Here is a 25,076-nt window from a genome sequence, read left to right as displayed (position 1 = left end):
CCAGACCCACTTTAAGGCCACTCTTGCTGAAATATTAACCCTCTGAGCTTTTGTACTGAAACAAAAAAAATCTCAAGTTATTTGTATTGTCATACTTTCTGTGCACTTTTTGAACGAGTCTTACATTTTAACTAAATATTTGTTTTGTTTTTGTTTTTTTTTCATACAGGTGCACAGTCATATACGGCGTCCCAACCATGTACGTCGACATGCTGTCTGCGCTCAGCATTCACAATTATGACATCTCTTCACTGGATATTGGTCAGCACCCGGCTTTCTAATGTTTCATTAAGTTTGGTATTTTATTAGATTTACCCTACTGTAATTGGTTAATGTGCCAGTGAGTTTGAGAGTCCACCTGTAGATGTACTTTAATATTGATATTCACTCACAGATCCACTCTATTCTACACTCCCATGCGGTGGTGCTCTGCATCGTTACATACTCAATATTGTTACCTCCGCCACCGAAGGAAGACAGAGGTTGTGTTTTCACTGTCTGTTTGTTTGTCTGTGAGCAGGATATTTCAAAAATGTATCTACAGATTGGACAAAAGTTTGCGGACAGGTTGGGAGTGTGACAAAGCCAAATTCGATTTTGGTGAAGATCCACATCCGGATGTGGATATGAGAATTTTTTTTCATTTTTAAAGTGATTCGTCACCATTGAGAGATGCGACCAAAAAACGATTTCGCATTATATTTCAAAAAAGTTGTGGCCAATATATGACAAAACTCAGTGTACGAGTTGGTTATGTTATGAGTACAAGCAGATTAGATTTTGTTTCAGGTCCAGATCAAGATCCGACCCATCGGTGGGATCCAAAAAGTAAACTGTTCAGCCTGGCGGTGGCATGCGGTATGCGCCATTCTTATTACCCGGCACATGTGAAGCGAAAAGCGGGGTAAAGCAATTGGTTATTTTTGTCCGTCTGTTCGTCCGTCTTATCAGCTTATGATCGAGGAACAGCCCACTTAAATTAAATGTTATGCGGTATTTTCAACACAAATCGGAACATGAATAGATGGACAAGTCTTTCGTTTTTTTTTTGGCTCTATATATTGGCTCTGAATTCGGCCCGATCGCACGTGCGCAGAGAAGAGTGAGAAAATATTTTTACTCTGCCTGCCTGGCAGTCAAACAAAATTGCAAATCATTCCAAAACCGGAAACTTCCTGTTTTATATAAGGACGTCAAAATGCACACATACAACATGCATGAAGAACGAATGTATCGTGTTAGATAGGGTGATGTAATAGACACTGGAGAAAATTGTGGTAAAACCTGAAATTAATTTATTTAGACACGTTTAAACCCCTATAAATCTTTAATCCAACTGAATTATATTGTTACGAATTTCGGCCCGCCCGGCGTGCGATCGGCCACATAACTCAAATCGCGACCGCGTCGCCCACCGGAACGGACAGTTCAGTCGTGACCCTCCTTGGAACTATCGCCAGCAGCTAGTCACGGGTGGGTCTTTCGACCCCACCACAATCGTGCCAATCGGCCACCCGCGCAGGATAGGGTTGTTCGCCAAACTCGACCTACCTAAGTACCTGCGCGGGTAGTTAACCGGGCGATCGTACCTCGCCGCTGGCCGGCCTAGGACACGAACCACTTAAGCGGTCCGTTCCGTGCTTCAGTGATAACCGAGCGGTGTTATCGCCGGTCCCGACGGACGTGATTATTTACCGGGTGCTTACACCCTTCTGCCAATTCCTTCCTTGATGTAAGATGGAACTTTCAAACAAAGGAAAGGACGCAACGAAACGGGGAACAGTTCGACAAGTACATTTATTCCACACTCAGACAAGGCAAGCACGTATTCACAGCCATACAGTCGGAATGCACGTATAACAGTCAAAGCAATGAAAGCAAGAATTACAGTCATGCGCCACTTAACGACGGGGTTACGTTCTGAGAAACGAGTCGTTAAGCGACGTCGTCGTTGTGCGAACATCTTTTTTTTTTGTTTGTTTTCCTTTTCGAACATCGTACTAACACAAAACTACACACCTAGGCTATATGGTATAGCCTATTGCTCCTCGGATACAAACCTGTACAGCATGTGACTGTAATGAATACTGTCGGCAATTGTAACACGCATCCAAGAGAGACTGAAGACACATTAGTTTTTCCTTTGTGCTGTTCATGACGGCCATCGGTGTTGTCAGCAGCAGCTTACAATCTCCTCTCGCATCGATTTCGAAAGATGAATAAATAGCGTTTGGATTTTATAAATACGTAATCATTGCATCGATGTTATAATTTATAAATGAAGAAACGAGCTCCTGTCAATTGTGATATATATTTTCGGAACAGTGCGATTGTTTTTACAACATGAAAAGCTTCACCAAAAAGAAATTTGTGTTTTAATTTCGACTGTAACAACGATTTATTCGCGGAATTCTTCAATTCAAAGGTAATTTACTTGCTGGAAGGTAAACGTGCAAACATTGGTTCAGTTTGAAAGCCGATTTCCTTGAATCCCGATTTAGCACGATCATGTTTTTTTCGCGATGACATTTTATGGACCTCAACGATCACATTGTAACAGGGCCACACTGTCGTTTATTATCATTATGAAGTATTATGTGCTGTACAGCGTACATAATTGTATGTGCTATTTTTATACGACTGGCAGCGCCACGTCGGCTCCATCACTCGGCGATAGGAATTTTTCAGCTACATTTTTTTTCATTCAGAGCTATCAGATCCGTCGTGTATGCGATCCGTCTATGCCCGGAACGTCGTTAAGCGGCGCATGACTGTACAACCGACTACAAGCAAAGGTTTATTTACATGCACTTAAACAGTTTCTACTTTACAAAACACGGCGACACAACACGCATTCACACAAAAGCAAAGGAAAGACCCCCCTCAAAGGCAAAGGAGTCAGACTGGGCCCGTGGGCCTAATGCGCGTGGAACCTGGATGAGCGGCCAGGTCCACGAGACCGAAGGGTCCAACCCGCGCCCTCGTGGCGTGGTGGCGGGAAAGCCGCAATGTCAGTGTAGCTGCGCCTGGCTTCGTGCCCCTGGCGTGGTCGGCGAGCTCTCTCCGGCGCTCCCCGTCTGCCTTTCCCGTCGGCTTCGAGCTCCGTCTCCCGACTCGACTGCCCCGCCGACACTGCAGACTTGACTTCGTCTCCCGACACTCCACCGCTGCCACTCCACTGCTCCCACTTGGTTCTCTGCCGACGTACTGCGCAACTTGACTTCCACTTGACTTCCCGCCCCGAGCTGCGCCGTGCCCGCGCCTATATAGCCCGGGGGAGGGGCGTATCTGTAAATTTCTGGAACACAGCGGGTTCGGAGGCGGGGCTATACGACCCGATGCTCACTCATTGGATGGATAAAAAGGGGGCGTGAAGCATTCCTGATCCGATTTTCGAGGCGAAAGGAACGCATTCACAGCGGGTTCGGAGGCAGGGCTACACTACCCGATGCTCGGCCATTGGGCGGATGAGAAGGGGGCGTGAAGCATTCCTGATCCGCTTTTTGAGGCAAACGGAACGCATTAACAGCCCATGGCCCGGCATGTGGTAGAAAGGCGGAGGTGGTGGGAGTTTGGTTGTTGGCGGGCGTCGTTTGAAAATGGTGGTGAAGCGATGTTTGCGGGATGGAGTTGTGGAGGTAGAGGCAAAGGTGGTGGTGGTGTTTGAGTTGTTGGGGGATTATTGGTCCAAAATAATGACAGAGAAAAGAAAAACGGCTAACTCAAAGGATCGCAGCCCGGTGAACACGGAAATCCCTTTAAACAACGGTGGGGAAATCTAACTACACAATTACTTATCGTCATAACTGATCTAAGGTCCTTTATGGTGGATTGCGAATTTCCACAGCCATAACAATATCCTTAAAGACTGTATAAAATAAACCGCCTTCACCATGCTTCCAAAAACCATGCAATATATCGATATATAGCATGAGAGGGCATGGCATGTAGGAGTGTGCAGATGTGGGATTGTTGACTTGAGGTTTGGTGAAGTGGATTGTTGGATTGAGGAGATTAAAGGTGAGTCGAGAAGGGGAAGATCACACTGGGATACACAGATTAACGTCAACGCATTTACTTCCAAACAATGGGGCAAAGGTCTACCTACCACATAAACCAATTAAATAACTCATTCTGGGGAATCCTATGTGGACATGAATGCCCTCCCCCGGGGTACATTTCCAAAACCGAAACACTACCCCCTCCCCATACTAGATTCGTCTCGAGTCTGCTAACTTTTGTGCACATGTTGGGTGTAGTTCCGTTTCGTAGATTTTACTTCGCCTATCCCCTAAGTGCGACGACACATACATGTCCCGCCTTTGAAAATAATGAAAACTAATACGTTGGGTTCTTTTACGCTTAAACATTCACATGAGACCATTCTAAATGCAATTATATATCGAAACACGAAATACCAGGTCGAAATTCTAGATCGAAAATACCAGGTTTGAAAAAAGTATTTATTCATTTATTTATTTATTAAACAATTACTTCCACACTTTTGATTCGGTCACTGGTATGCAAATGAAAAAAAAACTGTGGGCCTGCTTCAAGCCTCCAATGGTCCTGTGGAAAAGTGGCTGTCGTGGGGGTAGACTACCCTCTGGCCACTGGGGATTACTCTGCCCCACTTGTTGCAATACACAGGTGGTTGGTGGTGTGTTCACAAAATGAGCAATATTGACGACGATGCTGCATTGCCACAGCATAATTGATGCTTGGTCAATAAAAGACTTCCCAATGACCACCAACAAAAGGGCAAGCAACATGCAGGCACAACAACAAATGGCAAATAGTCCTGGAGGCAAATGTTGCTGTGAACGGTATGGCTACAACACGAGTGGTCCTTTGGCGCGATAATGATGATAACCTGTCAAGTGGCCGACAGCAGGTTGGCACAGTCACATAACAAGTGGTCATCATCGCTCATGCTTGACAACAGTCCTGAGGTGGGCATGGCAAAGGCAAACAAGGCAATTGGCAAGGCAACACAGCAAACCCGGCCGACAGGTGATACTGGCCATCCTCCGATGGTGTAAACACGCGGGAGCAGCAGATCAGGTGGCTGGCTTTGGCTTTAACCTAACCTAACTACCCCTCATCTTTAGTCCATCTAACCTGACTTTGATCCCTCTTAGCCCTTCAAGATAATCTTACATGCCTGGTTCCACTAATCCCTCTATCCTATCTACCAGAAAGAAAACTGAAGCACACGGTGGTAAGTTAATGAGTTGGCATAGTGCCACAAGGCTTGCTAGCAGAGTAGCCCGATGGGGGCATGCTTACTCCTGTACTGAAAAAATTGGGACTCAATGGGTCCCTACAAAATGCAATCACCATACTCCGTTATTCCAGCGGCCGCAGACATGTAGCAGTGGTACCAAGAGGGAGCATTCCTACGCTATCCTAACATTTTCAAAAACGCATTTTATTTTTATCATTAAAACCCTCCTACAGTGAGGTGTTCTATGCAACCAATTTACCCTCCATCCCGCACGATAGTGCTTCATCAAATTTGGGCTTAGCCTTCAATTTTTTACCCTGTGCCATTGCACAATATCCTGGCTGGGCAGTGTGACTCCACTTGCAGGTACACCGACCTGCAAAACTTGCACATGGCACTCCCGGACCACTGAGGCTGTTATAGAGCTTACCTGCTCCCTATTCTGAATTATTGGGGGAGCTCTCTCTGGCTGACCCCCCCTCCCCCGGTGCTCTCGGTGCCAATTGGCGCTCCGGGCCCCTTCTCTGGGTACCCGTGCTCATAAATTTGGCATGCCCTTCTGTGCTCACACGGAAAACTCATGGCATCTGGCTCCTCGAGTCCGGGGTGCTCTTCACAACAAATCCTGTCTTCACTGAGCCACGCTCCCAACTCGTCAAAAACACCATTGCACCCTGAAAAATTCAAAACTTTACTTGAACAACACCAATCGCAGAATGGCATCCTGTACTAAAAAATCTGAACCCCCCCCCCCACTTTAATGCCAATGCAGGTGAGGGTTCATCTCCACAGAGGGGTGTACCTTACTCCACTCACAAGCAACCACCTTGTACCAATCACTCAATCTTTTCCACAAAATTTAGCTACGAACCTCATTCACACTTCATTTTTCACACAACCATTCCTTCATTCATTCCTCAATTGTTGGGACAGCGAGAAAGAAGAAGGAAGATGCTCATCTCTGGTCTGCCAATTCAAAAATAATACAAACCCATTTTGTCTATTTGCAATGTCTCGAATCCATCTGATGTGTAACATTGTCATTGTCATTGTCTACTGTATGTCCATCTGCCTTCTCCAGTCTCTTGCCCTCTTAGCTTCCTGACTGTAACATCAAATTCAAGAAGTTCTTAGCTTCCTGCATGTAACGCTCTAACTTATCAACTGCTTGTTCTCTCAAGTTTTTTTTTTTTGTTGTTTAGTGACGTCGAACTGTGTATCAACAGTGTCGAACATACATGATCATCAATGTGCCTTTATGATGTCCTCAGTGGGGTTGATGTTGCATAAAATTAACACGGGCCGGAGAATGGACCACGGTAGCAATCCCCAGTCGAGTAGTTCAGGATCAGACCTTTCTTCTCCAACAGCCACCATTTGCTTTCTTCCCTGAAGATATAAGGTAAACCAATTTAAAGTCACACAAAAGACTCCAAATCTTTCTTTCAGCGAGTTATAGTGTCACAAGCGGACATAAGATAATGTCTTTCAATCCTGACAAATCTCACTCCGAAAGGACCATCTCGTAAACCCTTCCATCCACTTTCTTAACAATCCTCCTGATATGAAGTTCAGTCATTCAAACTCCTGGGTCTCACTATCAGCCAGGATTCTTCTTGGGCAATCGACATTTCAAAATTGGCTTCCAAAGCCAACCGCCGACTGGGCATCCTGCATCGTACAAAGTCCTTCCTTGGCACACCTGAACTCCTCTCCACGTATTGTTCTTCCCTCTGGGCTGGCCCCTGCCTCGTATCTTACTCAGCTTGAAACCAAAGCCTACAAGATGATTGAAATCTCCTGCGATGAAGCCGAGTGTATGGGTTTATCACTCTGCCATCACAGACAGGTTGGTTGTGTCTCCGTCTTTTCCTGCCTCCTTTGTGGTCTTGTACCCTCTGCTCTTTCTATGGTTTGCCCCCCCCCACCCCTCCCCCAGATTTCTGCATGGCTCACAGTCCACCATCAACCACCTTCTGGTGAAACTCTCTAAATCCAGGATCACTGCTCACCTCTGCTGATTTGTTTCTCTCTTTTCCCACCTGTGGAATCAACTTTCACATCCTCTTCAATCTCATTCTATCCTCCAGGTCTTCAAGACAGCTGTTCACCATCTTGCATCGTCCCCAGTCCAAACCCACGATCATTTCTATCCTCATTACTCCCACCGAAATCCTTCCTCCTTCCAACTTTCCAGTTTTCTCCTTGGACTTTCCTGCTGTATCCATCTTGTCCACCCCATGCATGCGTTGTTTGCATACTGTTTTTGTCTCTTACATCCTGATCCGTTCAGTGTACTAGCTCTTCCACGAGCCTCGACTATGTATAGAACAACAACAACAAAACATCTTTCAACGTTTTACAGATACAGTACTTTTACACTTAAATTATAATTTGGTTAGGCTGTGGACAAGTAAGCGTTTGTTGATTGAGTAATATGAATATATCCTCATAATATTTATTTATCGGTAATTTAATGATTACCCATCCTGCTTACTTGCTTTTCTTCTTTTTTTTACGTGGGAGAAATAGGTATGGTGTTTTTAGCCGCGTCTCGCGTTGCGAACGTGGCTCTAAGAGAACCTAAGAAGAACGTGGCTCGGCATTCTTCTTCTTCTTCTTCTTGTTTTTCTTCTTCTTCTTGTTCTTCTTCTTGTTCTTGTTCTTCTGGTGAAGACAAAACCTTTAGAACTCGGCTCTTTTATTTACAGGATCTGGATCTCCTTAAATACTAAACACTTGTACACATCCTCGCATTAAGGGTGCCTTTTGAGAGCGTCTATCATGAACTTTTAAATATATTCGGACATTTTCTTTAAAGTTTCGAAAAGTTCACGTTACGATTTGAAGATTATTCCATTTAATGTGTTGTAGTTTCGTAAATACACTACTTATTTTGTAAATACACTATATTTCGTAAATACATAAATACACTATGACGGGTCTCGCTATTGGCTTAATCAAGGCACATGACGAAATGTCGGAAGTTGTTTTTTTTTTTTTTTCTTCTTCTTCCTCTTCTTGTTCTTGTTCTTCTTCTAGTGAAGACAAAACCTTTAGGACGTGGCTCTTGGACACATTTGTCCTTGTTTTTTTTGGAGTGGTACTATAAAGTTGAGCATTTTTCCCATGCACTTCAATGTTAAATTTGGGTGTGTCCTAGAACTCTCATTTCCCACTACTTTTGCGAGTCACCCAAGGCGGGCAGAAGATCAAACTATCATGTCTTGATTTTGGAGTGACTCATTGATCTTTAGTCGTTCTGATGGTTAGACTGGCCGAAACTCTGTCAGGTGGCAATTCAATTGATATGTCTAAATCGTCATCATATGGACAATGGATATATCGAACGCTAATCAGAGTTTGCTCATCTTTTCTGGGGTGAACACGGTGAACCTCTCGGCAAGTTCCTGATCTGACCTTTGGTCATCACTGATGATAACTTTGATCCTTTTGGTGAAATGCCAGAAAATTGTATTTCAATTGTGCAGTTTTTGCAATAAATATTAAAGGACATTAAAATGGCACTGTGTGAAGAATGCATTGTTGTAACTTGGTAAAAAGTAATCGGTCATGTTGAATGTGTGCAGCCATTATTGCAGGTTCTCCTTGCCCTCCTGAATTGGTGAAAAGGGTGATTGGGGAAATGCAAGTCACCAGTCCTGTGGTAAGTGAACCGGGTCATTGTTGTGTGTATAACATATATTAAGGTGGTGGTTTTGATGGGTAATTGGCAGAGGCGGGCATTTTAAGTGATGGATCGGGGAAACTTTGCTCGGATTGAAAAAGACTGATGAAAAATTGGGATCGGTTTGGAATATACAAAGGCAAAGGATATTTTCAATAATCGTATGATATTCCTGGACTTGTGAAACTTGATTAAGACTGAGGGTGGATTGAGGTTCACTTTGTGTTTGAGATAATTTCAAAGTAAAGTGAAGTTGGTGAAAATTGACCTGTTTTCAAAAGTTCAGTACGGTGGACAAATTCAGGAGGAGTAGTCCAGTAGGGGGCAGGGGCACAGATCGCCTGCGATCACTCATACATATCAATCGGCAAGATCACAATGTAAACGCATGTATGAAAATTATCGTCAACTAGTACAAAAGTCATAATTTGTACTTGTCATTTTGAAACTGAATGTCTCTTTCATGTCATTTTGCATTACTTGGACATTTTCAGGGATGAGATGATGTGTTGTCTGAAAGCAAACAAAGGAACATCCAAAGCACCGGAAGCAACGAGCAGCCGTGAACACATTTTCCAGCAGTCACGTGTTTTACAGAGTTGTAGAGCAATAGAAAGAAAAAAAATAAACCAACATGGTCAAGATATACCTATATGCATGTGGCATTTAAAAAAAGGATTTATTTATTATCAGAATCATTTGGGTGGCTCAAATTTGGAGGTCGACTCGAAAATATATAGGACACGTACAGAGCCATTTGTTAACATGAGTTCCCTTACAAGGAACTTCAGTGCAGGAGGAGGCCATTCGTCTCATCAAGCCTGCGCAACACTGACAAATTCCTATGGGGATTAGCGAATTAATTATTTTGACAGATATTTCCTGATCAGTGTTCGTCGTCTTGTCATAACCCCAACTTGCGCTATCAAGATCCCTTGTCTAGATAGTTCCTCGTTTTTCCTGTCATCCCTCTGTACTTTCATATTGGACATGGATCTTTCATTTCCTGCAATTCCCCCCTCTACTTAATTAGTCGTGCCTCGGGGGATGGAGGCAAGGCCTGCACATGATTGTGGCATGCCTGTCCTGTGCAGCGTCAAGTAAGATTGTTTAACGGGATCGTCACATGCTCAAGGGATAATTGGTTTTCTTCGTGACACTGTATTGTCTGTAAGTATGTGTAAACCTGGTGTTGGCTTAGTGGTTGGGGTTGCGTGTTTGAGATCTTCGGGTCCTGAGTTTAAGCCCCGTCTTCCGCTGAATTAACACCAGGTGGGGTTTACTCGGCCTCTCATCCTTCTGAGGTCAGCAAAATAAGTACCATTGTTCAGGGCCAGTTGAAAGCATGGTATCATGCCACTACAATAAGTGGAACTCTAAGAAAAAATAAAAATACGTGTCTTTCTTTGGTAAACAGTTTGAAACCTGTTTGGTTGTCTTTTTCCTTCATTGGTTTGATATGGCGTACGTAGTGGATAGATGGAACGTTATACCCCAGTAATTTACTCCACTAGTTTATCTGAACTCCCATCTACGGTTTCGGTTGGATAGACCTAAGAAATAGATATAACAGTGGGATGTCGAGAGCGCGGTACCCCATCTGGGTGGGGCTAAATCACCGGTAAGGTAATGCGCGACTTGGAGCGGGGACTCTGTCAGACTTAGCCTCCTCAAACAACATCCATGGTTGCTCAGAAACCCGTCGGGTCATGGAATTATTCCATGGCTTGCAGCTTCAGGGTCGGAGGTCGAGTAGCGGGTCTGAGCAACCCCCTCGTGAACCCTGCGCTCATCCCGAGACCCGTAACAATGTGTATGTATGTAGGTAGATCTGAAGACGTGTATATTTGCATGTACATTGCCTTTATAAAGTCTCCACCCCCTTTCAAAATTTTCACTTTTTGCTGCCTTATAGCCTGGAATTAAATTGCATTAAATCAGAGGTTTTTTTCCCACCTTTATTTACACATTGTAACCAACAACTTCCAGGTGAAAAACAAATTCTACAAATTTCAGAAAATTAATTAAAAATACAAAACTTGAATATCTTGTTTGGAGAAGTGTCCACCCCCCTTATCATAGGAATTGTAAATTAGCTTGTGTGATTTTGAAGGTGATTGGTTACACCTGTCAATTGGATTCCACCTGTGTTAAATTGGAGTGATTCTGATTTTTACCTCTGCCACCGAAGGTGATGGAGGTGATGTTTTCACCCCTTTCTGTGTTTGTCTGTTTGTTTGTTTGTTTGGCTGTCTGTGTACAGGATATCTCAAAAAGTTGTGGACGGATCCAGACGAAATTTTGTGGACAGGTTCGATGTGTGACAAGGACGAACTGATTAGATTTTGGTGAAGATCAAGATCCGGATCCAGCAACGAGAATTTTTAAAGTGATTCTTCACCATTGAGAGATAGGGCTAAACCGATTACAGAGAATAATATTTCAAAAACTTGTGGACGGATTTGGATGAATTTTGGTGGACATGTTGAGTGTGTGTGACAAGAAAGAAGTGATTCGATTTTGGTGAAGATACCAATCCGGATCTGCATACGATATGTATTTAATTTATAAGTGATTCTTCATCATTGAGAGATGGGCCAAATACATTTTTGAAATATCATTCTATATATTTTTGGCCCCGATATGTTCTTGTGAATCAGACATTGCATGGCGGAGTTGTGCACTCGACCGAGTGCCCTTCTCGTTTCAGAATAAAATCAGCTGTTCCTGTAGGTTTCCTCTGCTGGGTAGTGTATTTCACGGAAACTCAACCATGAGAACCAAGGGGCTTTCAAAAGATCTCTGGGATAAAGTTGTGAAAAGGCAGAGATCATGGGATGGGTATAAAAATATTTTGAAGACCTCGAATATCCCTTGGAGCACAATCAAGATGATCATTAACAAGTGGAAGGCGTATGGTACCACCAAGACCCTGCCTAGATCAGGGCGACCCTCCAAACTGGTTTAACAAGCAAGGAGGAGACTGATCAGAGATGCCACCAAGAGGCCAATGGCAACTTTGAAAGAGCTACATGACTTATGGCAAAGACTAGTCACTGTATACATGTCACAATATCCTAAGCACTCCACAAGTCTGGCCTGTATGGTAAGGTGGCAAGAAGGAAGCCATTACTCAAAAAAGCCCACCTTGAGTCCCATTTGAGGGATGCAAAACACCACTCCATAGATTCTGAAGCCATGTGGCAAAATGTTTTGTGGTCTGATGAAACGAAGATGGAACTTTTTGGCCCAAATGCAAAACCCAACACAGTTTGGCGCAAACCCAACACAGCACATTACCAAATAACACTATCCCTACTGTGAAGCATGGTGGTGGCAGCATCATGTGATGGGGATGTCTTGCATCAGCAGGGATTGGGGCACTTGTCAAGATAGAAGGGAAAATGGATGGAGCAAAATATCGAAAAATTATAGAGGAAAACCTGCTGCCCTCTGCGAGAAAGCTGAAATTGGGACGGAAGTTCACCTTTCAACATGACAACAACCCAAAGCACAGTCAAAGCTACACTGGGGTGGCTAAGGAACAAAAAAATGAATGTCCTTCAGTGGCCCAGTCAGAGCCCCGACCTTGAACTCTCATACGAGCCTCGACATTGTAGAAAAAAAAATCGAAAATCTGTGGCATGACTTGGAAGATTGCTGTCCATCAACGCTCTCCACGCAACTTGATTGAGCTTGAACAGTTTTGTACAGAAGAATGGGAAAATATTGCCCAATCAAGTGTGCAAAGTTGGTAGAGATCTATCCCAACAGACTCACAGCTGTAATTGTTGTCAAAGGTGCTTCCACCAAGTATTAACCTTGGGTTCGACACTTATCCAACCAAGATATTCGAGTTTCGTATTTTTAATTAATTTTCTGAAATTTGTATAATTTGTTTTTCACTTGGAAGTTGTGGGTTATGATGTGTAAATAAAGGTGGAAAAGTCTCATTTAATGAGATTTAACTCCAGGCAATAAGGCAACAACAGTTGAATATTTTGAAAGGGGCTGTACACTTTCTCTGGGCACTGTTGGGTGGTCGCTAGACTACCCTTAAGGCTCAGTCACACCTTGACGTTTTAGCCAGGAATGGCAACGTATAAAAATGCACGTAAAACGTTGGCGTACGCTGAAGTTTTGAGTTTTTTTAAAGTTTTGGTCGTATTCATAACGTGTTGGTCGTATGCATAACGTATTAGTAACGGGCACAGAACGTTTCGTTGTGTTAAAGATAACTTATACCAACGAATGCTTAGCCTGTTGTCGGTGTTCACAACCTATGCCCAACGATAGTTTAACTTGGTCATAGCGCGCTGCACGTATCGCCGACGAACTCGTGGCGTTCTCTGTTAAAAACCTGCCGCACGCAGATTTAAATCATAACCGCCTGAAAATTGGAAGTGTCAACATCGCAGTCACACCTTGACGATTTAGCCAGCGTATGCCGACCTATGAAAAATGTGTCTAAAACGCTGGGACACGTCGAATACAGTATGGGTAAGTTGTGTATACGTTAGGAGCACAATGAAAAACAATGAAGTACGCTGGCATATTACGTGGTACGTCTAGTACGTCGTGAAATTTCAAGCATGCTGAAAATTTTACGACGTACTCGACGTATGGCTCACAAGTTCCGCATACGCTGGCATAAGTTCTCGGCACGCTCCGCAATCGTTTACACACGTCAGCCACACGTTACTTGTAAGTTACTCATAAGTCGAAACAGGTCGAGGTAATGTTTAGCATACCCGAAACTTAATTTTTAACCTACGAGTAACGTGCTTTGAACCTATTAGTAGCGTGCTTTGAACCTATGTATAACGTATCTCAAACGCACATTGGCGTATGTGGACGAATTTGATTCACGTCTTCCGGACGACCACAGAACTTACTGAACGTGTTTCTAACTTACAGCTACCGTATAATGGCGTATTGGCAGCGTTTAGCGGAATTGGTATATACAAATGGGCTTCACAAGAGGAACCCGTCAGTGTTCCAGACTCCATGTTGAGTAGATGTCAATGGCAGTAGCAGTAGTAGTAGTAGTAGTATTAGTAGTAGTAGTAGTAGCAGTAGTAGTTCGAGAGAATTTAGTGATGTCGATGTTAGTAGTAGTAGTAGTAGTAGTAGTTCAAGAGAATTTAGTGATGTCGATGTTATTAGTAGTAGTAGTAGTAGTAGTAGTAGTAGTAGTTCGAGAGAATTTAGTGATGTCGATGTTGGTAGTAGTAGTAGTAGTTCGAGAGAATTTACTGATGTCGATGTTATTCGTAGTAGTAGTAGTAGTTGGAGAGAATTTACTGATGTCGATGTTGGTAGTAGTAGTAGTAGTACTTTCAAGTAACGTGTTGCAAAGTGTGAACAACGTTCGTGTAGCGTGCTTACAAAACGTTACTCATAGGTTAGAAATAAGTTTCGGGTACGCTAAACATAACCTCGACGTGTTTCGACTTATGAGTAACTACAAGTAACGTGTTTCAACGTGTGTCAACGATCGCATAACGTGCCTACATCTTATGGCCAGCGTAGCGGAACGTGCGAGTCATTCGCCGGCGTACGTCGTAAAATTTCAAGCATGAAAAAATTCGAGGAAAACCCAAAAGTTCAACGTTTAAAGCCAGCGTACAACGACGTATGGCAGTGTTTTTCAGCGTGCTCTCAATGTTATCAAAACTTACCCATAACGTATTCGATGTGTACCAGCGTTTTAGACAAATTTTCCAAAAATCAGCATAAGCTGGCTAAAACGTCAAGGTGTGACTGGGCCTTTAGTCTCAGGTTTTGTCTGTCTGTATGTCTGTTGGGTGGTCGCTAGAGTACCCTTATTTTCACTTTTTTTCCATCTGTATGTATGTATGCATGTATGTTTGTATGTTTGTATGTAATGGACAGCTCTGGAGGCCAGAGGAGTCAACCGATTTTGATGAAACTTGACAAGTAGGTTCATACCATGATCTAGTTCTATGCTTTTGAGCACCGTTGCTATGGACACCACCGTTGCATAGCAACGGGACTTTTAAATTTTTGAAAAATCCTAAAAAATTTAGTTTTTAGAAAATAAAAAAATCGGCTTCGAGGCTTTTATGCGCACTATATAATCAACCTCTTTGTCAAAAAATTTCAGCCCAATCCGTCAAAAACTGTATGAGAAGTATGCAATTATGTCACGACCACCCATGTCGCCTACCGGCTTGTCTGTTTGTTTGTATGTAATGGACAGCTCTGGAGGCCAGAGGAGTCAACCGATTTTGATGAAACTTGACTGGTAGGTTCATACCAGGATCGAGTTGTATGCTTTTGAGCACCGTTGCTATGGACGCCACTGTTACCCAGCAACGGGACTGAAATTTTTGAAAAAAATCCGAAAAATATATTTTTTTCGAAAATCAAAAATCGGCTTCCGCGCTTTTATGCACACAATAATCAATCTCTTTGTCAAAAAATCTTCAGCCTGATCCGTCAAAAACTGTATGACTAGTATGCAATTATATTGCAATATGCTTTCACCACAATGTTCGTGTTGGGATTCGCTAACGTAGGGTGAGGGAATCGAACACAAATGATGAATGGACAGTTGCTCGTCATGTTCCTATATGGAACAACGAACGGCAAAAATGCCATATGATGTGTTCTCTTATCTACATATTTCAAATTCGCCTTAGTCTAGCGACCACCCATGTCACCTCCCGGCTTGTATGTATGCATGCATATATGTTTATACATTTACGTATATATTTATTTATGGATGTATGTATGTATATATATATATATATATATATATATATATATATATATACATATATACATACACACACACACACACGCATACATACAGGGTGTCCCAAAAGTCTGGATCAATAGGCAAAAATTTATATTAAAGTTTTTTTTTTTTTATTACAGTCAATGCTCAAATTGATGGCCTTGGACTTCGCGACCCTTGTTTATATGCTGAATTTCAAGAACGTTGAACATTTCTGAACCTAAAACGTTTAAACACTTTAACAGTGGCATGTGTTATTGGATGCTTTCTATTGAATTCGGCAGCTACTCCTCTATGTGAAGAATCCTGTCTTGCGTACATGAGAATGAGTTCAATTCAATCTTCTATTGTTAGTTTTGAAGCCATCTTTGATCTGAAAGAAAAAGAAAATTATCAAATTGTATATTAGGAAAAATGCCTATGGATCTAGACTTTTGGGACTCCATATATATATATATATATATATATATATATATATATATATATATATATATATATATATATATATATATGTATATATATATATATATATTGTTGGGGGGCTGGGTTTCAGTGGTGAGCACGACCGCTGGATGGAGCAGTAGAGTCGGCTCCACCGAACACCCGGAAATTAGATCGTACCTTTCAGATAAATCCGAAAGGCACAGATCCCTTACAGGACCATGAATCGCCAATAATTCGACCGCATGGAATAGGGTTAATTGCCAAACTTCAATTAACCTAAGTATCCACGCGGCAAAGCTACCGGGGAATTCACACCCTCGACGGAGCTCGAGCTGAACGAGCCGTTCCCGTACTCGAACCGTGCGTAACCCGAGCGGATGGTTACCAAGACCAGTCAGTCCAAATACACAATTTACCGTTTCCCAATTTCCCAACACGCACAGTGCTAAGCCAATGAAAGAAGCACAGAATGAGCTGGTACATTTAACAAAAGGGATTTATTTATAATGGGGGGAAGGGAACACGCAAGAAGGCAGAGCTAACCGAATAAAAGGCAGGCAATGTACAATGAGCAAAAGAAAGCACTTACACAATTCTACTTCAAGACGGGCCCACACACAGACACACACACACACAAAGAAATGGACCCCGTCGGGTCTTTATTGAAGGCTTCCAGCTCGCGGAAAGGTGAGCTGGAGACCAGAGCCTGTGCTTGGACCTGTCCACCTCGTGTGGTCTTCAACGATCTGGCTCGGCGGAACTCGAACCTGCAACATGATGCCACTCCAAGCACCAGGTACCGCGCTCTCCAACCGGCCACGCAACAATCGACCAAGACCAAGGAGAAGGTCAGAGATGACGATGCTGATTTTCGCTCCCAGCCTGGCGTTCCTTTATATGCCTTTTTCCTCCGGGGTGAGAAAATCGTTGTCTGAGGCGATCTCCACCCTCATTTGACGGGGCATCGTGGGAAAGTCGCTCTCTATGGCCATCTCAACCCTCATTGGCCGGCATGTCGTGGGAAAGTCGCCCTCTGTGGCCATCTCAACCCTCATTGGCCGGCGTGTCGTGGGAAAGTCACCTTCTGTGGCCATCTCAACCCTCATTGGCCGGTGTGTCGTGGGAAAGTTGCCTTCTGTGGTCATCTCAACCCTCATCGGCCGGCGTGTCATGGGAAAGTCACCTTCTGTGGCCATCTCAACCCTCATTGGCTGGCGTGCTGTGGGAGAGTCGCCTTCTGTGGCGTGATTGGACAAGGGGCACGCCCCTGCCTTCCTGGGCGGAGTCCCGGTCTGAGGCGTGGAAATCTCCGCCCACGTACGTCGGCAATGTCGTCGGTGTGTGAGGTGAAGTGAAGGAGATTTGTTGTTAACAAAACTCCGCAGCGCACACATCTAATTCCCGTTAGACACAGGTAGGGGGCCCTAACTATAAACACACACTTACCGATATAACTGTTCTATAAGGACCTGAATGTTGAGTGCTCATGGCTGCCAGATTCGTAATAATATATGTATATGTATATGTATGTATATGTGTATATATGTATGTACACTAGGGTGGTCTAAAAACAGAAAAAAAAATTAATAAAAATTCAGATGTTGTCTCCACAAGCCTTAAATGATTCCACTATGATTCAATAACGCGCATAAAAAAATTTAAGTTGATCGGAGGTGATTTAGAGGTCGCTCCATATGATGACTTTTTAGTTTCATGAGTTGGTTAAATTAGGGGATGGTCAGGTACGATTATGGGTACTCCTGGATGTCCGAGGTGGAAATGGAGTGCATTTTCGAACTCTATGAGGTCGATTTACTCTCAGAAATGACTGCACCGACATTGAATTCACTACTATTTCGAAAATATGACCCAAAACAAGATTTATCATTACTGGAGTTGAGTAACTAATCCTACTCGTTTCGATATTTTCTAATCTATAATTCATTTGTGGTCCGTCTCAACATTTCTTAGAGTAAATCGACCCCACTGAGTTCAAAAATGCAGTCCATTTTCACCTAGGATGTTCAGAAGTGTACGGATTCGCATCTCACCATACCCTAATTGAATATAATAATAACTAAATAAATAACTAACATTTTTCGTGACTCATTGAATCTAAAACACTGGATGTTGGGCCGGCTAGAAATAAGTTCAGGCGGGAGTGGAGACAGCAATAGAGGCGGAGATGATAGTGGTATTTGGTAAATGAGACGAAATATTCTAATAGTTTGGAATTCCATTGATTGAAAAATTAGGGTATTTGTCAAATACGATTACGTGTACTTCTGGATGTCCAAGGTGGAAATGGAGTGCATTTTTGAACTCTATGGGGGTCGATTTACTCTCAGAAATGACTGCACCGACATTGAATTCACTACCATTTCGAAAATATGACCTAAAACAAGATTTATCATTACTGGAGTTGAGTAACTCATCCTACTCGTTTCGATATTTTCTAATCTATAATTAATTTGTGCTCCGTCTAAACATTTCTTCGATTAAATCGACCCCACTGAGTTCGAAAATGCACTCCATTTCCACCTCGGACATCCACAAGTACCCGTAATCATACCTGAGCATATCCAAATTTATTGAAGTCATGAGACTAAAAGTCGTCATATGGAGCGACCTCTAAATCACCTCCGATCAAGCTAAAAAAATTTATGCGCGTTATTGGATCATATTAGAATAATTTTAAGCTTGTGGAGCAACATTATATTTTTTCGACTTTTTGGACCACCCTAATGTACACGTATGTCTTTGTCCTGCATGTGATGTCCAAGCAATTCCTCAACTTGCATTGCTTTATCGATGAAAAGGATCTATCATGTAATGCCTTTCCAATTACTACTCCCGAATATTCTCAATCATGATTGTACACTTGAATAATATCAACTGTCATGCTAACTGTAAAATGACTTGATGGTAAAATTTGTGACATTATTATGGTAAATAATGTGATCTGTGATACAGGTAGCTTATGGAACAACAGAAAACAGCCCACTGACATTTTCGAACTTCCCTCAAAGTGATATAAAGGAGAAAACAGAAACTGTGGGATTTGTTATGCCACATATGGAGGTGAGAGACTCCACAGCAATCCCCTGCCATGGAGTTATTTTGTTGATAAAAATACATGTTAAAACACTTTTGTGTTTTGTAAAAATGTAACAAACATATATTTTGAGAATATTATCGCCAAATTCAGCACAAAATTTACAGTCTGTGTCGGCCGCAAAGGAAGTCTTTCCTTATTCTGCTTGTTTTGAAGCTCTTTCCTTGTTATGTTGTAGGGGTAAAGCCCAAAACATTAACTTTTCTTTCATTCACGCCTGATGAACAACCATTTTAATAGCTTAGTGGCATTTGTTTTATTTGTTTTGCCATATATTTTAAGAAAATAATTAATTGATGTTGGTTGCTTTACTTTATTTTTAATTCCAAAAGAAATCCAACTGATTGGAAACAATATATTTACAACTACATTTACAAAGAAAGCATCCCAGCCAATCAACGTCCACTTTGTTTTCAAAATAAACTTGACGAAAGCGGCAAAAAAGCAAAATAAAAACATATATATGTATATAGTGTGTCTCCATAACTCCAAAACCATGAAACCTAGCAACCTGAAACTTTAAATGCATCCAAGGAAAACTCCAAGGAAGTGTATGACTGAAAATTGTGTGTTTGGGTTAACTTAAAGATAATTAACAGCCTTATTTAATAATTTCCTTCATCAGGAGCATCCTCGGTCACCGCTCCCTTTGGGGTCTTAAGGCGTATCCTCGATAACCTCGATGGGGTCTGAAGCCGCCATGTTTTTTTGGCCTGCTCAACCATGGCATTACTTTGGAACAGGCCGCAACGATTTAACCATAATGTGTTTTTATTTTTTCCACTCATATTGTTGAATGCCTGTTCAGCATAGCTACAAATTGCTGGGTACATCGCTTTTGTACTATAGTTTTTAAATGCTATAGTTTTCAAATTGGGAGCTTGGAGTGATTTCATGCATTATATGATGCAATTTTCCACAATCTACTCTCATGGACTAATTGAAGTATAGCATCGAAATATTATTTCGGTTTTGAGGATTGGATATCGTCTGGACTAAACACATGTCAATCTGGACTTAAATCTGATAATTTAAAGAAATAACGAGTCTTATAATTAAGCCTATATACCTATTTACTTTAAGCAAGCAAGGCTATGTTCCCTCCTCCATATCTGCACAAGGAAATGTGAAATTTCCAAAGCATCAAACTTATCTTTTTCGATTGTTTGGAGAATTGTATTGAGTGAACAAATGATTTAAGATTGTGCCAAAATTAACCAGCTTCTTTGAGCAATATGATTGAATGCATTCGCTTCTTGACCTCATGCCCTGTCCCACAGAGAGACTGCTTATCCATAGTGTCTGCCAGATCTGTGTCTATATTTTCAGAGGTTTCGTGAGGTGCTCTACAAAGAATCAAAGCAAATCTGGTGTAAAAAGGACATTTTAAAATAAAGTTACGATGTTTGCACAGACCCTGGAGCACCGATGCATCACATGACGAGTGCACAGACGAGCAGGCAACATGGCGGATTATCTGCAATCTTTATTTCATGGGCAATTAAACTTTGCAATGTCTCTGGGGTTCTCCATTAAACAGCAACTCTTTTGGGGATATAGTCATTATTTGAATTAATTCATTCAATTTCTTGAACTGCTGCGGGGGTGGTGAAGACCAGCTTTAATGTTAAGGGGATCCTATGTGGTATGCAGCCACAGCCTGGCCAGCCATTCCTTGTCAAACATTTAAATAGTGCTTGCTTAAGTGCTTAAGCCACTTGCTGTGAGTGGCTTGCTCCACCATACTGAGCAAGCGGTTCGTGCTCCGTCCACCTGAGCGAGCGGTTCGTGCTCCGCCATCCTGAATTTCAGACATTATTTTGTTTCCATCTTCACTGTTATTCTATGTAGAAGCATTTTGATGAGATGGTATGAATCGTAATTAACGCTTCATTGCACATCTGCCTTCCCTCCTCCCAACCCTCCTCACTTCCCCCCTTCTCCCTCCTGTCTCTCCCTTCTCCCTCCTCTCTCTCCCTTCTCCCTCCTCTCTCTCCCTTCTCCCTCCCCTCTCTCTCCCTTCTCCCTCCTCTCTCTCTCCCTTCTCCCTCCTCTCTCTCCCTTCTCCCTCCTCTCTCTCCCTTCTCCCTCCTCTCTCTCCCTTCTCCCTCCTCTCTCTCCCTTCTCCCTCCTCTCTCTCCCTCCTCTCTCTCCCTTCTCCCTCCTCTCTCTCCCTTCTCCCTCCTCTCTCTCTCCCCCTCTTCCCCCCCTCCCCTCAGTATTTATGTCAGCGAAACGACGGGTGGTACTTGCTAGTCGAGAATAAACAGAAGAAAAACAATGAGTTACCCGGCCTGAAAAGCTTGTACCCTCATAATAATAATAACAATAATAATAATAATAATAATAATAATAGTAATACTAATTAGGTTGATGACATGTCCGAGTCTAAAATATAGGCTAACCTGAGTGTGAAATTGTATAATTAAGGCAAAATGGACTTTGATTATAAATGGAACTCAATTGTGTAGAATGGTACACACATACATGTGCATGCACATGCCCCCCACCCCACCCCCGAGCAGGTTTTTCTTGTTATATACAATAAACTGAACTGAACAAAACTTGGTTTACATATCTCACATAAGCTAAGTTGCTTTACTAATACCACATATTCAGTGTGCTGTCCCATACACTGCCATTGTCATGTCAGTTCTGAATATCGGTTTATGAGTCAATTTGTAGTATAAACCAGGAAAATGTTTTACACAAATACAATGGAACTTATAAATGTGTTGCTTGTAGGCTAAGGTGGTGGATACAAGCTCAGGTGAGATTCAGCCAATTGAAGTGCCAGGGGAGCTGTGTATTCGTGGATATTGTGTGATGCGTGAGTATTGGGATGATCCGGAGAATACAGCAACTACTATAACCCCTGACAACTGGTACCATACAGGGTAAGAGATGTATGTAAGATTACAGAACTCCATGTTGAATAACATGTTTGTGTCATATTTCATAACATGATGTTTTTTTTTTAATTTTTATTTTAACCCTTTGAACTCTGAGCTCCTTGGACTTTCGGCTCCCCCACCTTGGTCTCCCTAGAAAAAAATCTGGCTACTTGGGTATATGGAGGTTTGAATTGCAGCTGGTAAAACGGTCACTCGGTTTCAGAGAGTTGAGCTATTCTACAGAATTACACTTTCCCCATTTGGATGACCTTCCCATCTGAACCCATCTGAGCACATGAATCATGCTGCTGGAACCCCAGATACTGTGTAAATCTGTCCATCGTATCTGAATATCTTTGTATTTCACACAAATACTCAAATACACAATGGGCACAGCCAGGAAGACCTTGAGGGGTTGAGGTAAGTATTATAATGGGGGAGAGTTACCCAGTATCAACATTTGTTTCATTTCAGTTACCCCAATCGCAGGAAAGAAAGTGTTTCCACATGAATCATTCAAACACTTAATGATTTTAATGTAGAAATGTTTATTATTATTTTGATGCAGAATAACGTATAACAAGCATTGCACAAGCAATTGTAGTGCTCCCCTTGTTCGCTCTCATCACGATTGGTGCTCTATTTCTATTATAATACTTCATCATCTTAGTTGTCATCATACCAGCTGGCTTCGAGTTGGAATGGCAGCCACTTGTGGAAACATGGTCAAGGCTTGTGTTTACTGAGCACAATCCTGACTTCCTGCTTGCAGTCAAAGCATCCATCCTTGAATCAAACATTATATTCATTTGAACGCAAGTCAGATTATAACTTGGCATGAGTCAAACACAATTAGGCCATATGCATTGGAATGCAGTTAAGCCAAATGGAAGCTGAATTCAGTTAAATTCTATTTGGGCACATTCAAGAAGAATGCTGTAAAGCCAAACACCGATTACTTTATCTTCGGCGGCATCACGGAGCTGAGTCCCTGAGAATACTGTTTGGCTTATCGAGATTTTTCTCATCACATGTTCTTCCTATTGGGTCAGAACCAAGCGTAAATGTAAATAGCTGCTCTCCCTGCCACAGAGACATCGCCTTTTTGGATGCCTTTGGTTACTGCAGCATCGTTGGGCGCTCCAAAGAAATGCTCATTCGTGGTGGAGAGAATATCTATCCAGCTGAGATTGAGAAGATCCTGTACTTGCATCCAGATATCATTGAGGCACACGTAAGGATGGATTTATTGAACTTCATGCAAGATAACTGATATATCGATGGAAGTACGAGAAAGTTATTTTGAGTGAGCTGGGGACAGTTCTGTTTTGTTCGTTTTTGCTCAGGTTGTCGGCGCACACGATTACCGACTCGGGGAGGAGGTGTGTGCGGTGGTGAAACGTAAAGCAGGGAAAAGCATCTCTGAAGAAGAGATACAGGAATTCTGCAAGGGAAAGGCATGTTACAAGAATTCGTAAAAACAGACAATAACAATATTGACTGATTACAATGTTGTTGATTATGCAGAAGCAAAAGTCAATGAAATGTTCAAATATTACCATCATTTTTCTCAATTTGCAAAAAGAACTTGGCTGTTTCGCTAAGTCGTCAATGCATAACCGAAACACATTTAAAAGAAAAGAAAACGACAAATAACCGTGATTTCTTTCCTGTTGATGTTTCCAATGAACATATTACCCAAGAAAAGAAGGTAATTTGTGTTATGACTCTTCACCCGGCCGAGTAATGACAGAGTCGAATGAGGGTTCTCGAATGATACGATTTATTTCAGAAGATGGCACTACGCATGCGGAATGCAGCCCAAAGGCCCTTCAGTCAGGTGCCCCCGGACCACATTGAGATTTTTACTTCAAAACAGTTGTATATATAATCACACAAAAGCAAAACTGGGTGTGGACTATAAGTGTGTGCTAAGGGATAAAGAAATAAATGCGGCAGTGGGCTTCTTTCCCCCCTCCCTAGGGGCCCTCAGGGAAGTTGAATCAGTCAATCTTCAGATTCGCAACCCAACAGTTCATCTTGCAAACTAATAACTTTCTAAGACTCCTACACCCCTACACTGGCACCTGCTGATAGCAAAGGCGAAACTCTAGTGATGACTAAGAACAGGAATGTGTGGGATATCAGCATACACAGTTCTCCCAAGGACATTAAAACAGGAGAGTGATAAAGGCTGTCCAAAGGAACAGTTAGGGCAACATGCAACATTTAAAGCATCATCTTAAAGCAAGGTTTGAATCCTGACAGCTGATTAATATACAACTATTGACTATTGATTATTCAATTATGGCTCAAATATGACCACCTAGCATATCATCATCATAACAGTTCCCTCCTTGGTCATATTTGACCATACCCAGCCATACCTGATACTCACCAACCGAGTGGATCCCTATTTGGTTCCTGTAGCAGCTACCCCTAGGCCCCCGTGCCTGCCAAACGGGATTTGCAAATGCCGTGGATAGCCATCAACATTCCCCAATTGAGAAGTCCCCAACTGCCGGTGGTTCAGGTTAGCTTCTGTTGCCTTTTGTCTTGCCCACTGCCACAAGTCTCCCATTAAGTTGTCATATACAAATTTGATGTTAAGTCCACACAATATTAAAGGCACTGCAAGTCTATACAATATTAACAGCAACATTATTATTTAGGCAATTATACTCGACACTAATTACAACAATAATATTTACAATATGCAAATGTAATAATGGGTGAGCAGCACTGTGAGCGCTCAAGGCATGGTGTAAGCTCCTTTCTCAACTTGCGCTAGAAGACAAAAGAGTCTCATGAGATGCATATTTACATATAAGGGTCATACAAGTATTTTCCATACATGCCTTCACTACCTGGTATTGTCCATTTTCCACGATTATGCATATGCTCGTCAAAACACTGCCACATCTATCATAAACCTCCATCAGCAT

The 25,076-nt window shown here is 42.3% G+C and overlaps 1 protein-coding gene across 1 annotated transcript in view; it reads left to right on the top strand.

Annotated features, from left to right (window-relative positions):
* Positions 1-25,076, top strand: part of ACSF2 (acyl-CoA synthetase family member 2) — an 88,408-nt gene that overhangs the window by 51,943 nt on the left and 11,389 nt on the right. The window contains exons 9-14 of the mRNA XM_085855501.1: positions 170-261; positions 8,818-8,894; positions 19,096-19,203; positions 21,983-22,134; positions 23,224-23,365; positions 23,478-23,588. Of these exons, the coding sequence (XP_085711627.1) occupies positions 170-261; positions 8,818-8,894; positions 19,096-19,203; positions 21,983-22,134; positions 23,224-23,365; positions 23,478-23,588 (682 nt within the window). The remainder of the gene's footprint in view (positions 1-169; positions 262-8,817; positions 8,895-19,095; positions 19,204-21,982; positions 22,135-23,223; positions 23,366-23,477; positions 23,589-25,076) is intronic.

The sequence above is a fragment of the Eptatretus burgeri genome, chromosome 14 (genome assembly GCF_056783735.1).
Source record: "Eptatretus burgeri isolate ZD-2024b chromosome 14, Ebu_testis_v1, whole genome shotgun sequence".
NCBI lineage: Eukaryota > Metazoa > Chordata > Myxini > Myxiniformes > Myxinidae > Eptatretus > Eptatretus burgeri.
This window is presented reverse-complemented; position numbering and strand designations above follow the sequence as displayed.